The sequence below is a fragment of the Loxodonta africana genome, chromosome 21 (genome assembly GCF_030014295.1).
Source record: "Loxodonta africana isolate mLoxAfr1 chromosome 21, mLoxAfr1.hap2, whole genome shotgun sequence".
Classification (NCBI taxonomy): Eukaryota; Metazoa; Chordata; class Mammalia; order Proboscidea; family Elephantidae; genus Loxodonta; species Loxodonta africana.
This window is the reverse complement of record NC_087362.1, coordinates 39,026,383-39,040,817: the sequence shown is the minus strand read 5'-3', so window position 1 is coordinate 39,040,817 and position 14,435 is coordinate 39,026,383. Positions and strand designations below refer to the sequence as shown.

General features: G+C 41.7%; 1 protein-coding gene across 3 annotated transcripts in view; it reads left to right on the top strand.

Moving 5' to 3' along the window:
- The window catches only part of WWOX (WW domain containing oxidoreductase), a 1,096,383-nt gene extending 1,093,909 nt beyond the window's left edge, over nt 1-2,474 (top strand). For 2 of the 3 annotated variants that reach the window (XM_023558142.2, XM_023558141.2), the window contains one exon: nt 1,365-2,474. In XM_023558142.2, the coding sequence (XP_023413910.2) occupies nt 1,365-1,553 (189 nt within the window). In that variant the 3' untranslated portion in view covers nt 1,554-2,474. The remainder of the gene's footprint in view (nt 1-1,364) is intronic. The other variant, XM_003418094.4, reaches the window with a different exon arrangement.
- The last annotated feature ends 11,961 nt before the right edge of the window (nt 2,475-14,435 follow it).

Genomic DNA, 14,435 nt, shown 5'->3' with positions numbered 1-14,435 from the left:
TTAAATCCTCCAGGGGCAAAAAAGTTGTAAGCTTTGGGAAGGAATAAAAACCCAGCCACTCTCAATTGAACATCTTTCATGTTTCCCTAACAGTGGCCTTCTCTTCAGTTCCCTCTTCCTATGTTCTTTTGCAACCCCCTCCCCATTGGCTAATAATTAGTTGATGCTGCAAGGGCCGTGATGCATGTAAATAACCACATGATGCCAGATAAACTGTACTGGTTTTAAATTAGAGCCATGCCTACGGTGTTACCCTATGAACACCAGCCTATTACTTTTAATTATAGCTTGCAAAGCAAAAAAGTGATTTCTTACCCTCTTTGCAGCATCCCTGACAGTACTGTGTCAGTGGGGATGATATGGGGCCCATCGCCACACTCATCGCTAGCCATGGCCTGACTGGCACTCTAAAGGGGAATGGAAAATGATTGGTTGCACTCAGTGTAACCTGCATTTTGAAGAGGGGTGGGAGAAAATGTACCCCCTTACCAGGGGCGGATTAACCAGTAAGCAAGCTATGCACAGGCTTACATTAAGCAAGGTACACGGGGGCTTACTTGTGTTCATTTACAAATCTGTAATGCACAATTACACGTGGGTTCATGGTGAAACACAGGCCAAATTGTGTACTGCAGATTAGTAAGTAAGCATAAGGGAGCCCATGCGTACTTTGTTCATTGGGTGATCGGTCCCTGTCCCTTAGTCAGCGCCGCACTTTAAATCCAGAGTAAATATGACATTTGGGAAAAGGTTTTCAAGGGACCTGGATGAATTAATAAATGCAGTGTGTGTGTGTGTGTGGCGGGGGGGATATGTTTTTAACATTTTAACACAGCAATACAAACCTTTCCCCTAGCGGCACATGGGCAAAGCCTGGAGGACAGATCCGGCGCCAGCCCCATTGAGTTTTCTACCTGATGGGCCATAATTAGAGTGGTTGGTTTAGCTCACACAGAAGGTGTTCAGAACAATCCTGGCATCCAGTTACATTGCGTATTGGGAAGTCCAGGGGCTGGGTGAGTTTGCTCTTGCCTGTTACCATCTTTTGCTGTTTGTGCAGAAGGAGCATCTGATATGATTTATCAATACGTGTATTTATTTTTGAAGCCTTTTCCTGTACGAGGTGTAAAAAGTCACACCAGCTTTACGAGAGGAGTTTATGGACTCGTTCTTTCCAGGACGGTCACATCATACTTTTACGGTTGTGTGCTTTGAGGTCAGGACACTTGGCCATGCCAAGAGCCAGTCGCAGCTGAACCAGAGGAGGCGTGCCATTCCCAGACAGTAGGAATGACATTATCTCGTTGTCTCTTTTTCTTTCCTTTCTTTAAAAAAACTTTTTTTTTGTCTTCTTTGATTTCCAGCAACAAGGAGCTGCCACCACCGTCTACTGTGCTGCCGCTCCGGAACTTGAGGGCCTGGGAGGGATGTATTTCAATAATTGCTGCCGCTGCATGCCCTCGCTGGAAGCTCAGAATGAAGACACGGCCCGGGCCCTGTGGGCGCTCAGCGAGAGGCTGGTCCAGGAGCGGCTTGGCGGCCAGTCCAGCTAAGTCGGGGGTCCTGCAAGCATCACGCCCACACCCACCAAGTGTGCGCGCACAACTGCCAACACTGGACCCCTTCCAGCCCTATTATCCAGAGGGTTTCCATGTCCCTCAGACACAGATCAGCAAGGGTAAAAGAAATAAGAGCAGTCACAACAGAGTGAAAGACATTAAGTACCAATGGGAAACAGGGAATTTCAGGGGTAGACAGACAGTATCTCTTTTGGGAGGACTGGGTTAGGCGTGGGTCTCTTTGCTTTTCTGGTGGTGGCCTGTTTGAGAGTGGAACCTCTTTTGGTGTGTGGGTTCCTTCTGTTACTGAAGAAGCACAAGCCTTCCTCTCTCACTATTTAGAATCATCTGGTGTCCCCTGTCCCACTCAGCTACTGCCTATGCCACCACCATAGCTCAGGAGCTGGGTTTCTCCTCTTTAGGGAAATAAAAGCAAGTGTTTATTCTTCATTCCTGCATTGATCCAGGAGATAATTGTTTCATTCATTCTGACCAAGCCTGAGTGGGCTTGGCAATTGCCAGGGAGAGAAATTTCAGAGCCTTGTTCCAGCCAGCCAGGATGGCGGTGACATTTAAAAATGAGTGGAGTAGGCAGAGCCAGGGTCGCAAAAAGCACCAGTCATCAACTCCCTTGCCAAAGCTATAGGAAATTTTCTTTAGCAATTACAACAAACAAATTTTGCAAATTATTCCCCCAGATACCTTGATAGGCAGGAAAGGAAGCATTGCATCCTTACGAATACACAGGATATTTTTGGGGTGGGGAATAAAAAGTTGTTCTGTTAATGCTTCATTCACAGCTCTCTGAAGTTCACAGTCTCTCAGTTGTCCTGCTTTAGCATTCTGCTTCAACTTCCTTCTCTTCCCCCATCTTATGCTTAATAAAAGAACATGCTTGAATATTATCACCTGCAGTTTGTGTTGTTTCTTTAAATGTTTGTTTCAGTTTTTGTTCAGTTTTTTTAGAAAAGAAATCTAGAAGAAAAATAAAGCGCTTCTTGTAGACGCCAGGAAAAACACCATTCTTGTTTCTTCTCTGAGTTTGTGTTTTTGTGCTTTGTGGCTGTCTGTGGGCCAAGTTGTCTCACGCGATTAGCATGCCAGCATCATATTTTCTGTTAAAAAAGAAAGAGAAAGAGAAAATGACTATTGTTTGATTTCACCTTAAGATGCTTTATTATTTACAGTGAGTTATTTCAGTCCTTAATGGTTTGTTCCCCCTGTAATTATCAAGTACTTAGTCATTAGAGAGTATCTCTGTGTATCAGAATGGTGAGGTTTAGGGCTCCTTCCCACTCATCCACTGTTCACTTACACTCTGATTTCCAGGTCATTCCAGCAAGGACATGAGAAAGTCCACTCTGGCAAGATGGAGAGAATGCTTTTCCTGAAATACCCGGAAGGCTCTAGTCCTCTGCCTCTGTGGTGCAATCTGTTCAAGTACCATGCTTTTCAGTGGCCCATAGCGTGGGTACATTCTCCCATGTGGCCATATTCTTCCTTACAAAATCCTCATTATTATAGATCATTTTAAACTATGAATCAGCTAATGCCACCTTTCTGGTCAAAACCCAGTATCTTTGAGGTAGACTGCCACATGGCAGCCATAATTCTCTTCCAAGTATCCACATACTGGGAGGTCCCCTCCTACATGAACTCTGGCCTTGGCCACGTAACTTGTGTTGACCAGTTTGAAAAGTGTTTGTGCCTTGGGGCTTGCCCTTCCTTGCTACTCCTTGAATCATCGCAGTCACCCTCATGTGAATGAGCCTGGGCTAGCCTGCTGGATGACGAGAGACACATGGTCACTCCCTGGGCTGACATCTGCTAACCACTAGCCACACGACTGAGGCCATCCCACACTACCCAGCCCCAGGTGACCCAGTCCAGATGAGCAGAACCTCCCCAGCCAACCCAGAGGAACTGCAGGAAATAATAAGAGTTTGTTATTTTAAGCCACTACATTTCAGAAAGGAGTCTCTGGGTGGCACAAGTGTTAAGCGCTCTGCTACACGTCCGAATCCACTCAGAGACACCTAGGAAGAAAAGCCTGACAATCTACTTCTGAAGAATCACAGCCATTGAGAACCCTAATGCAGTACAGTTCTACTCTGAAACACATAGGCACACAATGAGTTGCAATCAACTTCATGGCCACTGGTACTGGTAAGTTTCAGGATGACTTGTTGGGCAGCAAAAGCTGGCTGATACAGCTTCTCATCTCACAGAGTAAAGTCCTAAGTTTTTACCGTAGCCTATGAGTTCTCTCATAATCTGATCCTCAACTACCTTTCTGATCTCATGTTCTAGCACTTTCTCCTCACCTATTCTGTGTAGCCTCCCCAGCCTTTTTATGTTCCTCAAACATGCCAAGCACACCCTCAGCTCAAGGACTTCATACTTGCTATTCCTTCTGCCAGAATGCTCTTCCTCCAGGGACCTTCATGGCTCCCTCTCTGACTGCGTTCTGGTTTCGGTTGAAATGTCAGCCCTTTCTAATGAGATGACACTTCTGATCAATGCATTCAGAATGGTACCCCATTCTACCTTCACTTACCCTTTATTTTTCTTCACGAAACTTAATACTACAGACACTATGTACCTATCTATTTAATTATTTTCTCTCTCCACTCCCAATTACATAAACTCCATGAGATTTGTCTCTTTTGCTCACAAAATAGTGACTCAAACTGCTCCCGTCCCACAGTAGGTGCTCAATAACTCACCATTGAAGGAAAGAATGATCCTTGGTGGCTAGACATTAAGTTCATGAACAGAATTTCAGTCAGAGTTAGAATGATCATATGCCACACACTGTGCTAAGCAGGCTACGACATTATGTCTAATTTCTAATGTAACCACAACCCTACCAGATGTCTCCCTCTTCCCATTTCATGGATGAAGAAACTGAGGCCGAGAGATTTCATAGTTTGCCCTTGTCCACATGGAAGTATATACACACAGAAGCATATACACAGGCGGAGTGAATATACACAGAAGTGTATCTACACGGAAGTGGTGGAGCTGTGGTCACACCGAGGTCTGTGTGATTTCCCGACATTCATGCCACCTCACCTTCATGAAGTTGAAAATGTCCTTTCTGATAGTACATGCCATCTTAAGGTCTCAGGTTGAGCAGAAAAGTGACCCTATGTGTTTGACTGTAGCCAAGCTTTAGGCATTTGGTCAAGGTGGAACTTAAAAGGGCCAACGAAGACCTTGGAGTATCATCGAGGTCAAGGTGATTCCAAAAGAACGAAGAGAACCAAGAGAGGATCTGCTGGCCACCTGCCTCCCCGCAGGCCCCAATGCTGTACGATTCCCATATGGACCCTGCATCAGGCTGGCAAGGTGAGCCCTGGGGGGCCTGACAAGGGTAGGCCAGTGTCCCCCAAATCAAAGTGATTCCCGATGGCATCAGGCTAAGCCTTCATTCATTCATTCATTCAACAAATATAGACTGAGTGCTAAATTCTGGAAATTCAAAGTTTGGGGTAACCCCCACAACAGTCCCTGCTATAAAAGAATTTGTATGTCAGGTCTATAAGAGTCCTCACAATGCACAAGGTCCTAACTAGCTTTATTACATTCTGTCCAGGTCACCTGGACAGGAACAATGTCTGCACCTAGCCTAGCCCTCTAGCTGCCGGACCTGCTTAGTCAGACACAGCCCATCACAGTGGGCCATTTCCCTGCCACATACGTTAGTCCTACTTCTTTGGCTGAATTTCATGGAGGATTCCTGAACGGGGAAGCAAGTGCGTGGCATGAAGCCTCACTTCTACCTTAGATTATTCTAAGGCCAAGTCTGTTTCTCACCATCTGCTATTATATACATATATATTTGTCTCTTTTTTTCACAAAATAGTGCCTCAAAGTGCTCTTTTCACATAGTAGGTGCTCAAAAACTAACCATTGAAGGAAAAAATGATTATTTATGGCTAGGCATTATGTGTGCGTGTGTGTGTGTAAAATAGATGCTTTAATTATATAATGGATCCCTGATGGCACAGTCGTTAAGAGCTTGGCTGCTAACCAAAAGGTTGGCAGTTCGAATCCACCAGCTGCTCCCTGGAAACCTTTCAGGCAGTTCTACTCTGTATTATAGGGTCGCTATATGAGTCGGAATCAACTCAACTGCGACAGGTTTGGTTTTGGGGGGTTTTAATTATATAATAATGATGATAATGATCCTCTACCACCATCACAAGGAGCCCTGGTGGAGCAATGGCTAAGTGCTTGGCTGCTAACCAAAAGGTCAGCAGTTAGAACCCACCTGGCAGCTCCACAGGAGAAAAGACCTGGTAATCTGCTCCTATAGATTACAGCCTAGGAAACCTTATGGTTCTACCCTGTCCTATACGGTTGCTATGAGTCAGCATGGACTGGACAGCCACAATACCACCACCACCACCACCATCAGTGCTGCTACTAATTGCAGATACCATTAAGTGAGCATCTACTATATATATGTCAGTGGGTGGTTTAAGCAAATGACACACATTTTATTTTATGTTCTGATGATGAAACTGAGGTTTAGAGAGAAAAAGGAACCAATCCACTGCCCCATAGCTGGTGAGTACCAGAGTCAGGATTTGAAGCCAGGTCTTTATTTGCCTTCAAGCCCATATGATTCCCAACGTACCCCACTATTTTATGTGTGACCTGTAGAGTCAGCAGTATATGTCCATTAATTTTATACAATAGGTGACTTATTCACAAAGGCAGACTAGTAGGCTTCCTACCCAAGAATGGGATCTGGCCCCCCTCCTGATACCCAATGCTATGCATGAACTTTACAAATTGTTGGTTTTTTGTTTTTAATTTTTATTCTGCTTTAAGTGAAAGTTTACAATCGAGTCAGTCTCTCATATAAAAATTTATATACACCTTGCTATAAAAAAAAAAAAAATTCTCTCCCCCTAATGAGAAAACACACTTCTTCCCTCCACTCTCTATTTTTGCGTCCATTCAGCTAGCTTCTGACCCCTTCTGCCCTCTCATCTCCCCTCCAGACAGGAGATGCCAACATAGTCTCATGTGTCTACTTGATCCAAGAAGCTTACTCTTCACCAGCATCATTTTCTATCCCATAGCCCAGTCCAATCCCTGTCTGAAGAGTTGGCTTTGGGAATGGTTCCTGTCTTGGGCTAACAGAAGTTTTGGGGACCATGACCTCCAGGGTCATTCTAGTCTCAGTCAGACAATTAAGTCTGGTCTTTTTACAAGAATACAAATTGTTTTTATACCTGACGTTTATCCAGCAATATTGGCGTCAGCCCCACCTACCTTTCCCAGTAGACCTGTTTCTGATTTCTCCTGTTCTGATTCTAAGTAGGTCTGTACCTGGCCTTCTTTCCTTGCGCTTGGCTTCTAAGACCTCAACGCCCAGTTTTCCACTAATTTCCGAACACGACAGGATTCTCCCGAAATAGGAAGGGCGAGGAAGTTTCTCTATTTCAACTTCCTCTCTCTCTCAAGTTTTTTAAAATCCAAAGACCCCAAACCATGACTGATTAAAGACGTTACTGCAACTTATCATAGGAAACAAGGGATTGAACACCCCGGCAATGACTGAAGCCTGTGGCTTGTGGTTTTGCTCTTGAAAATGGGGTTATGGGTGTTTTGTTTTGAACTTCAATGAAGGAGGCCTGATTACTTTCATTAAGGTCAATAGTTGGCCAGAAAACCTTGGCTTGAAAAATGGCTGCCCATTCCAGTCACTAGCACATACTATTTTTAGAAGTTTACATAAAAAGCCATCTAAAATTGCAATACTTTTCCTGTGTGTTAGCTCATTGTACCTTTTAAAATATCCAGACTGTTGATGGATGTTGATGGTGGAACTCATTTTAAAGTACTAAATAATATCACAAAATATTATCCACGTTATAGCTGAAAAACTACTCTGACTTGATGTGTTTATTGATAAGATGATACAGCCACAATGAAGATCTCTTTTTAAAAACAAAAATACAATGCAACTATTTTAACTCACAATGCCACTATTTTCGTCTTTGCTTATTATATTTTAGGTCTTCATACTGTTTGGTCTTGTGCCTTTTTTTTTTCCTCAAGAAAATCATCGTATTTCTAAAAGTTTTCACAGTTATTTTAATGGGTGTCTAATATATCACCTTGCTGTTGTTGTTGTTAGGTGCTGTTGAGTCGGTTCCAACTCATAGCGACCCTATGCACAACAGAACGAAACACTGTCCGGTCCTGCGCCATCCTTATAATCATTGTTATGCTTGAGCTCATTGTTGCAGCCACTGTGTCAATCCACCTCACTGGGGGTCTTCCTCTTTTGCACTGACCCTGTACTCTGCCAAGCATGGTGTCCTTCTCCAGGGACTGATCCCTCCTGACAACATGTCCAAAGTATATAAGACGCAATCTCACCATCCTTGCTTCTAAGGGGCATTCTGGTTGTACTTCATCCAAGACAGATTTGTTCATTCTTTGGCAATCCGTGGTATATTCAATATTCTTCGCCAACACCACAATTCAAAGGTGTCGATTCTTCTTCTTCGGTCTTCCTTATTCATTGTCCAGCTTTCACATACATACAAAGCAATTGAAAATACCGTGGCTTGGGTCAGGCGCACCTTTCTTCAAGGTGACATCTTTGCTTTTCAACACTTTAAAGAGGTCCTTTGAAGCAGATTTACCCAACGCTATGCTCCGTTTGATTTCTTGACTGCTGCTTCCATGGGTGTTGTGGATCCAAGTAAAATGAAATCCTTGACAACTTCAATCTTTTCCCCATTTATCATGATGTTACTCATTGGTCCAGTTGTGAGGATTTTTGTTTTCTTTATGTTGAGGTGTAATCCATACTGAAGGCTGTGGTCTTTGATTTTCATCAGTAAGTGCTTCAAGTCCTTTTCACTTTCAGCAAGCAAGGTTGTATCATCTGCATGATGCAGGTTGTTAATGAGTCTTCCTCCAATCTCGATGCCCTATTCTTCTTCATATAGTCCGCTTCTCAGATTATTTGCTCAGCATACAGATTGAATAGGTATGGTGAAAGGATAAAACCCTAATGCACACCTTTCCTGACTTTAACCCACTCAGTATCCCCTTGTTCTGTCCGAACAACTGCCTCTTGATCTATGTAAAGGTTCTTCATGAGCACAATTAAGTGTTCTGGAATTCCCTTTCTTCGCAATGTTATCCATAATTTGTTATGATCCACACAGTCGAATGCCTTTGCATAGCACCTTGCTGATGGGCCATAATTTGTTAACCCTCTCCTCTACTATTGGACATTTGGGTTGTATTTAATTACTACTTTTAGGCTTAATGGTACAATTAGCATCTTTATACATATAGCTTTTTTCTTCTATTTATTTCTCCTCCTCCAGCAGAGGTGGAATTATAAGGTCAAGGAGCTCTTATTTGGCTTTTGCAATGTATTGCCACAAAGCTAGCTAAGAGGGGTGTAGCAGTGGAACATGCTCTTTTCTTTTCTATTTCATTACAAATCCATCAGCATTGGGTGTTACTATTAATTTTTTTTTACTTATTTTAATATCATATTGTCACAACTTATAAATACTTACATATAATAGTCCCAAGCAGCCAGTCTCCTTATTTAAAGTATAAGCATTTTGTCTTTCATTTTCCCACAGGACCAAGTCAAGACTTTATTTAGAGTGGAAATTCAGGATGTCGTTCATTCTGTTTGGTAGAAAACAATCAGTCCAGCCAAGTGTTATGGATTAAATTGTGTCCCCCCTCCCCAAAATATGTGTTGTGAATCCTAACCCCAATACTTATGGTTATAACCCCATTTGGGAATGGGTTTTCTGTATTATGTTAATGAAGCAGTATTACTGTAGGGTGTGTCTTAAATCAATTTCTTTTCAGATATAAAGAAGCAGATTAAGCAAGCAAGCACAAATGGAGTGGAAAATACCTGCCACATGATTGCTAAGAAGCCTAGGAACAGAAGTTGAAAAGAGACAAGGACTTTCCCCCAGAGCAGACAGAGTCTTCTCCTAGAGGCAGTGCCCTAAATTCTGATTTCTAGCCTCCTAAACTGTGAGAAAAGCCAAATGTCTGTTCCTTAAAGTCACCCTTGTGGTATTTCTGTTATATCAGCAGTAGATAACTAAGACACCAAGCTATTTCATCTTTGTCATATTATACAATTAGTCCTCTGCCTTTTTCCCTTTTCAGCCACCAATTGTAGCACTGCAGGGACCCCTTTGAATGTAGCGCAAAGAGCAAAAGCAATACCCCAGACCTCTTGGGTTCACTCTGGCTTATGCGTTTACACTGTTGCTGGGATTCCTTAGCCACTCACTTCCTTGTGGCTGATGTAGCATCAGCTCTTACGAAAACGTGCCACACCTTTCAGAAAGATGTCTCACCTCTAAGCTGATCTGTTTACAAGGCTGTGCCCTGCTGCATTTGAGGTGAAAGAGAATAGGAGCTGCTGTTAATTATCCAGATAGGGATATGCAGACAGTGGGTCACCGTCATTCTCTCAGATGAAGGAAGGCGGCTCTGTGTCTTCCCCAGCTTTCCTGATTTTATTTGATGTGCACCAGGAGCTTGTCCTTTAGTTGTGGAATCCTGACAATCTCTCATTTGATATTGGTCACCCCAGAGGAGAAAATTCACCTTCTCAGTACATTTACTGAGTGTTTCCCTCTACTCTGTGCGAAACACTTAGCTAAGAGGCTGCTTTTATTCCTTTAAATCTCATAATTTTGAATTAAATATTGCTTTCCCATTTTCAGAGTCCCTGGGTCGTGCAAATGGTTAACACACTTGGCTGCTAACCGATAGGTTGAAGGTAAGAGCCCACCCAGGGGCACCTGGGAAGAAAGGCCCAGGGATCTACTTCCAAAAAATCAGCTGTTGAAAATCCTATAGAGTGCAGTTCTACTCAGACATACATGGGGTCGCCATGAGTCAGAGTCAATTAGAAGACAACTGGTGGTTGTCCCTGTTCACCGATGAGGAAATAATTTGAAACCTGAGCCCACCACCTCCTGTGTGATGTTGTCTCTCTAATTTCATCTCTCTGAGCCCATATTTCTCCAACACCATCCCCATTCTCACTCTGCATTCTTGGCGTCTCCATGCCATGCCCCCCAGCTTCACCCCTCCCTTGCTTCCCTTCCCATATACAGACTTATTTAGGCATCTCTGAGCAAAACAAATGTGGTTTCCATTAGCAGTATACCTGGATATGGTTTTATTCATTCTCTATATCCTTTAAATAGGATTTGTGAGATTGGTTCAGAAAAAAATGTCCTATCACTGCGTTTAAATATAGTGGATCTTAGAAATAACTGCTGTATAATTCCCTTCTACACGAAATGTATTGCCATTTTTATTATAAAGGTAAAATGCTTACTCAGCATTTAAACTTGGAAAAAAATCAGAAAAACAAACGTGTTCATACTCTTCTCACTCAAAGATAACCACTGTAAATAATCTGGTGTATTTTCTCTTACTCTTTTTTTTAAAACGCGTTTTAAATTTTGTTTTTCAGTTTAATTTTATATAGTTGTGATTACACCCAGTTATACAATTTTATATATTTCAAACTAAATAAATTCTTTATAAAGCTTTCATGCTTAATAATCCTTTATTCAGTGAAAAGATAATCATTTTATTGTTGTTGGATAATTAAATTTCTCTCTCACCATCAAGTTACACTAACATAAATGTGTTTGTGTAAGAATTTTTTTTTTTTTTTTTTGGATAGTTTGATAATTTTCTTAACATGGACTGCCAGGAGAATGGCTGAATCTAACAGTAGGGAAATTTTTAAGGCTCTGGATACCTCTTGGATACCAGCTTGCCTACGTTCCTGATCTTTCTCTCTGCCCTGGTTTTTTTTAAGAAGAGCAGGTGTGTTTTCACCCAGGGTTTTGCTGTTGATCAGTTTACGTTTCCCCAGGTGATGTGTCTGTCTGGTGCTCAGCAGTGTTAATCTCACTGAGGGGTGCCTGTTAGAGTTCATGGGCATGGAACGTCCTTCCCGTCTGGAACCAAGACAGGAGTGGACAGGAGGGTTGTGTCAGCGAAATAAAAAAAGGCTGAATACAGAAAGAAACAAACTAAAGTTTGGGTCAGCTGGTTTTGCCAGCCCTTTGGGTGCTTTAATTGTTCTGCTGCATAAGAGACCTACTGAGAAAGTTTGAGGACTTTTTGTTGGCTACACTTGTAAATATTCCGAATTCTCGGCCTGGATTTCTGAGATAGGGCTGGCCCTTTGACTTGGTCCTGGGGAATTTTACCCAGTGTGGCCTAGATTTAGAGAATTTTATGATGAACCATTTGGCTTTATGCTCTTGTTCGTGGTTGCTTTCAAGTGACTTCACGGAGGGAGGATGAGCAGATTCACCATGGATGATTTAAGAAGGATTTCGGTTATGTCACCCTGTTTCCTGAACAAGAATCGAGGCCCTCCTAGAAGCCTGCATAAATTACCCTAAAAGTTCCCAAAGCCTTCATAGCTTCAACACCCTTAAAACATAGAAATAGAAAGCAGGGGGAAAAAAACATATTCAACCTCATTAGTAATGGCAAATATTATTAGTAATAATAACAATAATAACTGCTAAAAAATAAAATATTAAAATAAATAAAATTGCAAAAAGCAACAGTAGGAAAGTGTGTATGTGGGGGGGGGCATGTAGTGTGTCAGGAGTGCTCCACACATATATTACAGCCTGTTCTGGAGATTCAGAAACCATATTAATATACTAATGGACCTGAGACGTCCCATTACTTAAAATAAAAATTAACTGTTTAACCCTAAGTTCTTTGAATATAAAACCCATCTTTGAATATAAAAAAAATAGATACCTGCTTATTAGCAGGAACAACAGTATTCCCCAGGACACGAATGAGACACATTTCTCTTAAAGCAATAATAATGAAAAGTTGAGATCAATTTAAACGCCCAACAGCTGGGGAAGAGGCTCTCTGACTACATTAAATGATGTCATGGGAGAAATTTAATGGGCTGAAAGGATGTTTGTAACATATGAAGTTAAAAATGGACATTATAAAAGTTTTCAGGGTATGGTCCCATTTTTGTTAAATATATACATTATATAAAAAATACATGTATATAAATGTATATACATTTGTGTACCTATACACATAAATTATGTAGAGAAAGGGAGAGAGATAATTGAGAAGTATGGTTATCTCTGGGTACAGGAGATAGGAATTTTTTTTTTCTCTATGCTTCTCTGTGTTTCCCGCATTTTCTACAATGAAAGTATGCTCTACCACTTTTTAAAAAATTAAAGTTATAAAGATGAAAGCAAAATAAGCCAGTGGTTGTACACAGTGCCCAGCTGCCTCTCTAAGTGTTATGGCATAGCAGGGGGCTCACTGGAGTCCAGTAATTGATCCCCCAGTAAGTTCTCTCAGGTTGATACATTGACACAGGAGGACTGGCTTTCAAGTTTTACACGAAAAAGGTAGGAGGCTTTAGGACTACGTCACACAAAGAAAAATAAACTAAGAAGTAAGTAAAAGCGTAAACACTAGCAAGCGGCCATCTAAGATACATCTATTGGTCTCAACCCACCTGGAGCAAAGGAAAATGAAGACTACCAGAGACATAAGGTAAAGATGAGCCCAAGAGACAGAAAGGTCCATATAAACCAGAGACTACACCAGCCTGAGACTGGAAGAACTAGATGGTGCCCGGCTACCACCCATGACTGCCCTGACAGGGAACACAACAGAGAATCCCTGATGGAGCAGGAGAGCAGTGGGATGCAGACCTCAAATTCTCATAAAAAGACCAGACTTAATGTTCTGACTGAGACTAGAGGGACCCTGGAGGTCATGGTCTCCAGACCTTCTGTTAGCCCCATATTGGAACCATTCCCAAAGCCAACTCTTCAGACAGGGATTGGACTGGACTATAAAACAGAAAATAATACTGGTGAGGAATGAACTTCTTCGCTCAAGTAGACGCATAAGACTATGTGGGCAGCTCATGTCTAGAGGCGAGATGAGAAGACAGAGGGGGACAGGAGCTGGTTGAACGGACACAGGGAATACAGGGAGGAGAGGAGGAGTGCGCTGTCTCATTAGGGGGAGAACACCTAGAAGTACACAGCAAGGTGTATTTAAATTTTTTTATGAGAAACTGACTTGATTTGTAAGCTTTCACTTAAAGCACAATAAATAATAATAACAATAATTTAAAAAGAAATAAGTAAAAGCAAGTAGGTTTTTTTTTTTGGTCACTTTTCCTTTTTTCCAAATAACAGGCTATTTGTCTGGATCATACCTTTCTTCGGTATATGTGTACAAACACCATCTCCCTGTAGCTTTCTTCTCCTAGAGTTCAGTGTTCTGCCACTCCTTTTGTTCAAATCCCAATTTCTCCACCTCAGCACACTTATATAACCTTGAGCATTCATTCCCAGCTTTGGTGGAACCCAGACTATGGATGTATGTCGGGCCCTTTTTACTCTTTTTTTTATTATTGCTTGCTAAAAATTCGAACCAAATGATAAGCTGAATTGTCTGTATTTTGTTTACCCATTTGGTCTCTTCTAATGTCAAGTTTTTTAACAACATAATATTAAAAGAGTAAACTAGTATATCCTATGCTACTTTAAACAACCATACTCATCAAAAAGCCTGGGAAGAAATATTTAGACATAAAAAGGTCAGCAAAGTTAGTATCACCACTGAGTGGAGAAAAATCCTGGCCAGAGACAACCTCTTCCTTCTTATAATCTGGATGATAACACAATTCTGAGCTTAAAAATATTTCCTGAACTGGGTGACATTCCATTTGAGGACAAGGAATTAAAAGTATAACAAATACAATGAAAATATGAATAACTAAGAAAAAATCAAAGTAATTCATCCACA